Source organism: Echinops telfairi, unplaced genomic scaffold (assembly GCF_000313985.2).
Source record: "Echinops telfairi isolate 266 unplaced genomic scaffold, ASM31398v2 ScPeMD7_7459;HRSCAF=8497, whole genome shotgun sequence".
Classification (NCBI taxonomy): Eukaryota; Metazoa; Chordata; class Mammalia; order Afrosoricida; family Tenrecidae; genus Echinops; species Echinops telfairi.
Genome location: NW_022111359.1, coordinates 7,232,748 through 7,242,294, shown reverse-complemented (window position 1 = coordinate 7,242,294; position 9,547 = coordinate 7,232,748). Strand labels below are relative to the sequence as shown.

General features: G+C 46.0%; 1 protein-coding gene across 1 annotated transcript in view; it reads right to left on the bottom strand.

The window, feature by feature from the left end:
- The window catches only part of VAV1 (vav guanine nucleotide exchange factor 1), a 98,455-nt gene that overhangs the window by 17,020 nt on the left and 71,888 nt on the right, over window positions 1–9,547 (bottom strand). Inside the window, exons 20-22 of the mRNA XM_013007647.1 lie at window positions 4,846–4,982; window positions 4,122–4,187; window positions 3,236–3,267 (exon numbers count right to left, since the gene is read on the bottom strand). Coding sequence (XP_012863101.1) covers window positions 3,236–3,267; window positions 4,122–4,187; window positions 4,846–4,982 — 235 coding nt within the window. The remainder of the gene's footprint in view (window positions 1–3,235; window positions 3,268–4,121; window positions 4,188–4,845; window positions 4,983–9,547) is intronic.

Here is a 9,547-nt window from a genome sequence, read left to right as displayed (position 1 = left end):
GGTTCATGAGGGAGGGGAGCGGGAAGGGAGGGGGGAAATGAGAAGCTGATACCAACAGCTCAAGCAGAAAGCAAATGTTCTGAGAATGATGATGGCAGCAAATGTGCAAATGTGCTTGACACAATGGATGGATGTATGAATTGTGCTAAGAGTTGTATGAGCCCCCAATAAAATGATTTTTTTTTTAAAGAACAAAGAAAGAAAGAAAACCTCCCTCCCTGCCATTCCTTGTAGCCCCTCTGGTTTCCACAAGTTTGTGGGAAACTTTCATTATCTTTGAGTTCCGTTTTTTCCTACTGACTTTTTAAACCCCCTTCATATTGGCTTATAGCACAGAAGTGAGGTCATACAGAACGTGTCCCTTTGGGGCAGACCTATTTTTGCACAGAATGACATCATCAAGGTCCATCCATATGCCGCATGCAACCGGGTTGCTCTTCTCCTTAAGGCAGAATCATGTTCCATTGCATATATGAAGTGCATGCATGGGACACGTTGTGTGTATGCACTCATCTGTGGACTGCTCCCACATGTTGGCTCTGGTGAAGAAGAGCGTGCGGTGAACACTGGTGTCCAGGTTTCAGTTGGTTTTTCTGCCCTTACTTCTGAGCACACATTCAGTAGAGCACTGGGATTGCTGGATCCTAAAACTCAGCTCAGGTTTCTGAGGGGCATCCAGCCGTGTTTCACAAGGGCTGCACCGGTTTACCTTGCCACCATGAGGGCTCTCCACGACTTCAGCAGCACCCAATTGCATGCTTGTTTTTAGGGTGTTTTCCTGTTGCCGCTAGGATAAATCATATTTGGTGCAATGTGGTGGGGTTTTTTTTTTCATGTAAAAGGAGCCATGAAAAGGAATGACACGAGTTGCAATATGGATGGTCCTTGGATGCACTGTGGTCCCGTGAAAAAGACAGAGACCATCAAAAGGATGAGTCCAATTATGTGAAATGTCTGGAACACAGGCTCCATGGAAAAGTGGGGTCATGCTGATGTTGTTGAAGAAAGTAGACGACATTAGAAGGAAGGAAAGAAAAGAGAAGCCATGGTCTGAATCCTGACTCTACCATTTGACAGCTTGATGATCTAGGGAACTGATTTTGCCTCCCCAAACCCCGCATTCTTTCTCTGGAAAGGGAAAGATAAGAATATCTACCACAGAGGGCTCTTTTTGATAACTGGCAAAAATGTCATTAAGACATCTGGTACCTGGTCAACACTGACCAGCATGGGAGTCTTGCTATGCCTGAACCTAGTGTCTGGTTGATAGTCAACCAACATGGGAGTCTTGCTATGCCTGAACCTAGTACCTGAATTGATACTCACCAACACGGGAGTTTTGTGATGCCTGAACCTAGTGTCTGGTTGATATTCAACCAACATGGGAGTCTTGTTGTGCCTGAACCTAGTACCTACTGGATACTCAACAACATGGGAATCTTTCAAGGTCTATCGTACTTGGCAGAAAGTCTGTGAAGTACTGACTTTGGATTCAGATCCTTCAGTCAAAATCTCATCTCTCCAACTTCCTCACTGTGTTACATTGGCTGAATCGCTTCCCCTCTCTGAACCTTGGTTCCCTCCTCTGCAAAATGAACTCAGAATATCCAAACCCACTACCCTTGAGTCAATTCCTACTCATAGCCACCCTATGTCTGGTTTCTGAGGCTGTAAATCGGTTTGGGAGCAGAAGTTGTTAGCAGGTGCCATCGAGTTGGTTCCAACTCATTGCAACGGATGTCCAACAGAAGGAAGCACTGCCTGGCCCTGGGCCATCATCACAATCGTTCTTAGGTCTGAGCCCATTGCTGCAGCCACGGTGTCCGTCCATCTCATCAAATGCCTTCCTCTTTTTCAATGCGCCTCCACTTGACCAAGCATGATGTCCGTCTCCAGGGACTGGTCTCTCCTGATCACACGTCCACAGTAGGTGATTTTGATGTGATGATTACACACAAATTCCACCCTGTTCCATGTGAGCACTACAAGTCAGAATCAACCCAACAACAAAGAAAACGCCTACCACAAACCTGGGCTAATAAGACTGCGGCTTCGTTGGTGGGACGATCACCCACCCCAGCGTCAGAATGTTACAATGTGAAGACGAGGAAAAAGCAGCCCTCTTGGAATTAATGAAATGTGGTCAAACCAGCCGAACTCCAAAGCAAAGTCACTGCCGTCAAGTCGATTCCAACTCAAAGCGGCCTTGTAGGAAAAGGGTTTCCAACTCACCCGACCTTGTAAGACAAGGGTTTCTTGTAGAAAACCCAGTGGGTTCCCAGACTGTAACAGCCAATGCCATGTATGTGTTCACTGTACACCAGGCATTGGATTAAGCACTCTACAGGTAGCACATATATACTGTAGGCCTCCTAGCGAGTCGGTTCTGGCCAAATGCTCAGCAAAACAAAGCACCTCCTGCTTCTGCGCCATTCTCATAGTGGCCCTTATGTTTGAGCCCATTGTTGGAGCCACAGTGTGGATCCATTTTCCTCTTTTTGGCTGCCCCTCTCTGTTATCAAGCATGATGTCTTTTTCCAGGAACTGTCTCTCCTGACATGTCCAAAGTATAGGAGATGAAGCCGAGCAATCCTTGCATCTAAGGGGCATTCTGGGACTTCTTCCAAGACAGATCTGTTTCTTCTTTGGGAAGTCAGCCCATGATGCCTTCAATAGGTTTCACCAGCGCCATCATTCAAATGTTTGTCCGCCTTCCTTATTCTATGCCCAACTCTCCCATGCATGTGGGGGTATTTAGAATACCATATCGTGGATTAGGTAAATAGATGCTGTTATCAACCTCTCTTCCAGTAAGGAAGATGGCAATTCAGAGCGGTGAAGTGACTGTCCCAAGGTCACAGCTGGGAGACGTTGGAGTCAGGATTCAAACCCAGGTCGGTAGATTCCAGAAGCTACACTTAGACCTCTGCCCTGTATATGCAGTAGGTGATTGTTTTAAAACTTTAAATGGGTGCCACCATTACCACCACCACCTTCATCATCACTAACATCATCATCACCACAACCACGGTTACTGGAGACCATAATGACCAAAGTCAGGAACCTTTGTCTCTCTGCCAGCACCACTCAGCCCAGAACCAGGCCCAGCAGATAATACTTGGAATTTGTAGGATGAATGAGTGATTGGCCTAGCAGAGGCCCATCCCTCCCATGCCCAGCCTCCACCCCAGAGGGCCCCCAAGTTGACTAAAAGGAAGGACATCATTCTACTTACCAGAGATGAACTGACAGATCCTCAGGGGGGCCCTGTGGGATACAGACAGAGAGCCAGACTAAGGACCAAAACCTCATCATGGCCACAGCTCACTCACTCATCCATCCGTCCATCCATCCGTCCATCCATCCTCTCCACTAACATTTGTTGTGTGCCTTCCACGTGCCAGGCACTGTGCTATTTATGGGGCATAAAGTTCCAGAAAGTCACGGGGGAAAGAGTGGCAGCGTGTATAACATCAGCCACAGAATCCAACAACAGCGACAAGCAAACCCATTGCCACTGAATCGGTCCTGACTCATGGCGACCCCATGCGTGCAGAGTAGGAAAAGCTGTGACCTTTCCTCGAAGGCATCTCTGGGTGGACTCAAACGGCCAACCTTTCCATGATTAGCTGAGTACTTAACTGATGCAATACCCCAGAAACTCCTTAAGGTGCTAGATCAGTATTGGCTGGATGAAGCCTTGGCACCAGGAGATTAAGGGAGGCTTCCATGAAGAAAGAGAAAAAGGAATGACGGAAGAGAGGGAGGGAAGGTGGGAGGGAGGAGGCTTGACTAGACCTGGAACTTAACACAGTGGTGAACGAGGAGGAGCCAGTCCAGGCTAACGCCATGTGGGAAAGACTTGGGGCTGAGCCAGACTGGGAGGACAAGCAGGACAAGGGACCCAGTGGGAGGGAGAGGATACCAGGAACAAGCAAGAAAGAAATGACTGACCATGGGCCCCAGGGTGGCCCCAGTGTGGACAGTTGTCAGGGAAAGAAGGAAGGACCCGCCATGATGGAAAACCCCTTCCCATGTCCAGGGGTGTCTTCCCAAGGCAGCACCCTGCCAGCCCTGTATGGACACCCTGCCCTTGCCCCCTCCGGTCTTGAGACACTCACAAGGATGTAGGGCTTGACCCTGTTGCAGGGAAACCAGCCAACTTCATTGGTCGCTGTATTCCTGCCCTGAAAGCCCAAGAGAGAAAACAGAGACAGAGAGGTTACAGGCATCTATGTATGTGCACACATGTGTACGTGTACATAAGTGTGTGTGTGTTGCATTGTGTACATGTGTGTACATCTGTGCGTGTGCATATGTGTACCTGTGTATATTGGGCAAGCACCTGTGTATGTGTGCAGGTCAGTATTTGTGTGCATGTGCATGTTATGTGTACATAAGCATGTGCATACATCTCTGTGTACATGTATGCATATATGTATATGTGCGTACAGGAATGTGCACATGTGTCGGTGTGCATGTGACTCTCCACGCCTTTACAGTCTAAATGGCCCAAAGAGGTGACAACCAGTTTTACCATCCTGGGAAAACAGCCAGTTCAGAAGACAGCCAGACCCCCAGTTGCCCCTTTCAAAGAGCCCTTTTTTGACAGAGCTCACTGGAGCTATGACCCTACTCCCTAAAGTCACTTACTTATTCTCATTGTCCCACACCTGGGCCCCCTCTACCACTCCCATGGCCCCAGACCTTGGTTCTACCCCATCACCCCATGACCCCAGAGGTAGGTTCTACCCTGTAACTCCATGGACCACACCTGAGTCCCACCCCATACCCCATGGTCCTACACCTGGGACAGCCCCAGCAACCCACAACCCCACGCTATACCTCCCACCAGTTCTGTTCAGCCTCAGCCTTGGTGAGTTCCACAATGTCTCCAGAGTTCAGCCGTAGAAAAAGTCCAAAGTCCCCCGGGGGTGGAGGAAGTCCATAGTACTCCTGACACACCTCCATCTTGGGCAGACCTAGGAGCAAGTAAGGTAGAGGTACAGTGACGTCGTCCCATTGCTGAATCTTAACCACCCTCCTGAATGGCTAGACTTTAAAAGACTGACAATATCAAGTGGTGATGAGGGTATAGAGCGACTGGAACACTCCTACATTGCTATAAGGATCAGCAATGGAAAACTGATGCGGGCATCTACTAAAGCTGAACACTGGTCAACTTTGTTATCAGTCCTCATCCCTATGCCCAACAGAATGCCCAAACTATAGAATGATATTATTGATATTGCACACAAGTAAAATTTTACTTAAGATCTTCCAATAATGGTTGCCACAGCACATTGACAAGGAACTTCCAGAAGTTCAGACTTGAGTCAGAAGAAGATGTGGAACAAGGGATATTAATTGCTGATGTCAGATGGATCTTGGCTCAAAGCAGAGAATACCAGGAAGATGTTTCCTTGTGGTTTATTGGCTGTGTAAAGACATTTGACTGTGTGGAGCATCATAACCTGTGGATAACCTTGGGAAGAATGGGAATTCCAGAACACTTCATTGTGCTCATTCAGAACTTGTGGATCAAGAGGCAGTTGTGAGAGCAGAACAAGGGCACACTGCACGGTTTAAAATTAGAAAAGGGTAAGGGTTAGGGTTAGGGTTAGGGTAAAAAATAAATTAAAAGAAAAATAAAGAAAAAAGAAAAAGAAAATTAGAAAAGGTGTGCATCAGGGTTGTAGCCTCTCACTATACTTGTTCAAAGTATATCCTGAGCAAATCATCAGAGAAACTGACTTATATGAAGAAGAGAGTGGCATCAGGATGTGGAGGGAGGCTTATCAACAATCTGCAATATGCAGAGGACACAACGTTGCTCACTGAAAGTGAGAACTTGAAGTACTTGCTGATGAAGGTCAAGGACTGCAGCCTTCACTATGGATGACAACTCAATGTAAAGAAGACCTGAATCCTCACAACTGGACCAACAGGTAACACCATGATAAATGGAGAAAAGGTTGAAGTTCTCAAGGATTTTGTCTTCCTTGGATCCACAATTGATGTTCATGGAAGCAGCATGCAAGAGATCAGAAGACGTATTGCATTGTGTAACTCTGCTGCACAAGACCTCTTTAGAATGTTGAAGAAGAAGGAGGTTACTTTGAGGGCTAAGGTGTGCCTGACCCAAGCTGTGGCGTTCTCCATTGTGTCAGATGCATGTGACAGCCGGACAGGGAGTACAAAAGACCATAGAAGACTCGGTGCATTTGAATTGTGGTGCTGGAGAAGAATACTGAAAGTACTGTGGGCTGCTAACTGGACAAACAGCTCTATATTGAAAGAAGTCAGGCCAGAGTGCTCCTTACAGGCAAGGATGGAAAGACTTTGTCTCACATACTTTGGACATATGGTCAGGAGAGACCAGTCCATGAAGAAGGCCATCATGTTTGGTGAAGTAGAATGGCATCAAAACAGAGGAAAGCCCTCCATGAAATGGATGGACACAGTGGCTGCATCAGCAGGTCAGGCATAGGAACACTTGTGAGGATGGTGCAGGACCATGCAGAGGTTCATTCAGGTGTGCATAAGGTTGCTGCTCTGGGTCAAAGCCAACCTGATGACACCTAGCAACAACAGCAACATTCCTGTGGCTACTATCCCATTTGGGAATGGATTTTCGTGGTTACATAAGAGGCCCTGAGAGTGAAGGGTGTGTTTTAAGCCAATCATCTTTGAGATACCAAAAGCGCAGATTCGGCTAGAGGAGCAAGCACATGGAGATCACAAAAGGCCAAGCAATAAGGCCCTTCCCCAAGAACCAAAGGCGAAAGAAAGCCTTTCCCCAGAGCTGGTGCCCTGAACTCAGAGTTCCTGTATGTCTGTATTTACATGTATGTTCTTGGGGAAATGAATCATTGCACAAAGAAGACAGAAGAAGAATTGAGGCGCTTGGATTGCAGTGCTGTCAAAGAATATTGAAACTTCCGTGCTGAAAGGGCAAGCAAATCTAGCTTGTTGTAATCCATAGTGAAGTACGACCAGGGTGCTCCTTAAAAGCAAGGATGGTGAGACTTAATCCTAAAGACTTTGACATGTTAGGAGAGACCAGACCCTGGACAAAGGCATCATGCTTGGTAAAGTGGAGGGGTGGCAAAAAGAGTGGAAGGCCCTCAATCCGATGGATTGGCACAGTGGCTACAACCATGGGCTCAAGCATAGGAATAATTGTAAGGGTGGTGCAGAACCATGGACTGTTTCCTTCTGTTGTGCACAGGGTCATTGCAGGTCAGAATTGACTCAATGACTCCTAACAACATTTTATATCGGCTATGATGAGGGTGTTAAGGCTCAGAAGTGAGAATGGGGAGGCTTCTCATAGCCTGGGCATGTGTTATCAGGAGACCAGCTCCTGGAGAAGAACATTGTGCTCGCAGAGGGTCATCAAGAAAGAGCAAAGATGGACTAGCACGTTGGCTGCACCAATGAGCTCACGTATGGCAACAATTGTGAGGCTGGCACCAGACCTGGAAGTGTTTCCTTCTGTTGTGCAGGGTTGTTATGAGCTGGAATCAATTTGACGGCACCTAACACCAAGATCAAGATGATTATGGAGCTCTGTCCCTGAACCAAGTCCCGGGGTGGGTTCAAATGGCTCATGCACTCCAACTGCTAACCAAAATGTTGGAAGTTATCCAGAAGACAGGATTTGGGGGGACAAACACAGAAACGCAGGTGAAGGGGCACAGCAGATGGCCTGAGATATGAAAAAAATAATACATAATTTATCAAGGGTTCATGAGGGTGAGAGGGTGGGGGCAGGAGGGGAAAGGGAGGAACTGATAATAAGAGCTCAAGTAGAAAGATGATGTTTTGAAAATGATGATGGCAACATATGTACACGTTTGTTTGATCTAATTGATCTATAGATTGTTAAAATATCTATAAGAGCCCCCAATATAATGATATAATTTTTTAATCAGTAAAATGGAGGGGGAAACCAAACTATGGAAGTGTATGATAGGTGAATTTTCTATCAATAAAACTATGCAAGCAGCAGATAAATAAAAAGGCAAGAGTTAGATGACTTTGAGGAGGTGAAGGATGGTCCAGGGAAAAGGAGAGGAAAGGGATAAGATATTGAACAAGGATGTGGGGAGGGGCATGGAAAAAGAGAACCACATCGATGTAGAGTTTAAAAGGATATTGTTGTTGATTTCATTTTTTAAAGCGGGCTTTGTAAAAAAAAAGGGTCCCTTAAAAAAAAAACCCCCAAAATCCCTAACCCCAAAAAAAAAAGGAATAAAAGTAAAATTGAAATGGACTCAAAGTCTTTAGTGACAAACAAGTTCATTTCAAACAAACAAAAGTGACTGGTGAGAATCCTGCCAATTCGGCCATTGAAAACCCTACAGCATCTGACTGTCTTCATGCAAAACGGTCTCCTTTGCCACGGTACCAAAATGGGGGGGAATACAGAGCAGAATTTCATATTCTCACAGGATCTAGACTTTCTGAAGCAACAGAGGCTGAATAAATTATGGCCCTGCCATCATCTCTAAATGTTAAACCAAAAATAGTCCCTGAAGTCTTCATTATATCATTGTTTGGCTTATGTGTAAAGAAATCTGCCTTGAGCATTGTACTCGTTTAAGAATGATCTCTGTAGAAGAAGCACACCAGCCTGTGTGAACCAAGGGTAGCTAACAATAAGAGGCAAACCTGGAGAAGGGAACAGGCCAGCATCTAAATCCGAAATACCTGGGTGTCAGAAAGCTGTGGACAACTGTCACTCACTGTGTCAAGTACATTCTGATTTATCGAGACCCTACAGGGCAGACTAGAACTGCCCCTGTGAGCTTCCAAGGCTGAATTCTTTATGGGAGTAGAAAGCCTCATCCTTCTCACTCAGACCAGCTAGCAGCTTTGAACTGCTGACCTTGTGGTTTTCAGAGCAATGCATAACCCACTAGGTCACCAGGGATCTTTATGGATGATAATGATAATGGTAACCCAAAATCCATTTGGAAGTCTCCCACATGGGATGGATGAGCCTCCAAGGAATTTCCAATGCGCAAAGGGTAGGAGTGTCAACAGCCCAAATATCCGACAAAATAGCATTGTAAAGTGGATTTTAGCACCCGGACACAGACTGGTATATAATACCATGTACCGGTAACTTGATATCCTTATGGATCCAATGTGAAATTAGTCTAAATATGTGATACTCTCAGCTTGTTTTTAGGTTCCATGTGGTCGCTGTTGATGGATACTTGTTAGTGGACTGCCCTGATCTTGTAGATCTATCTGTGTAGGGAAACTGGGATGGGTGGAATTATGAAGACAGTAATGGAATTGGTGGTTACCAGGGAACAGGGTGGGGGGAATGAAGAGTCAACCTCAATATGTAAAATAAGGTTAAAAGTGTCCCAAAGTTGATTGTGGTGATGATTGTACAGCCCTGCGATATGTTCCTTATGGCACCATTTAAAAGAGAAAAAGAATGATTTCTCTGGGATCACACTGACAACAGCAACTCAAAAGATTAGATAAGCGCCATCCAGTCTGAGATGCTCACCTACCTGGCATGATC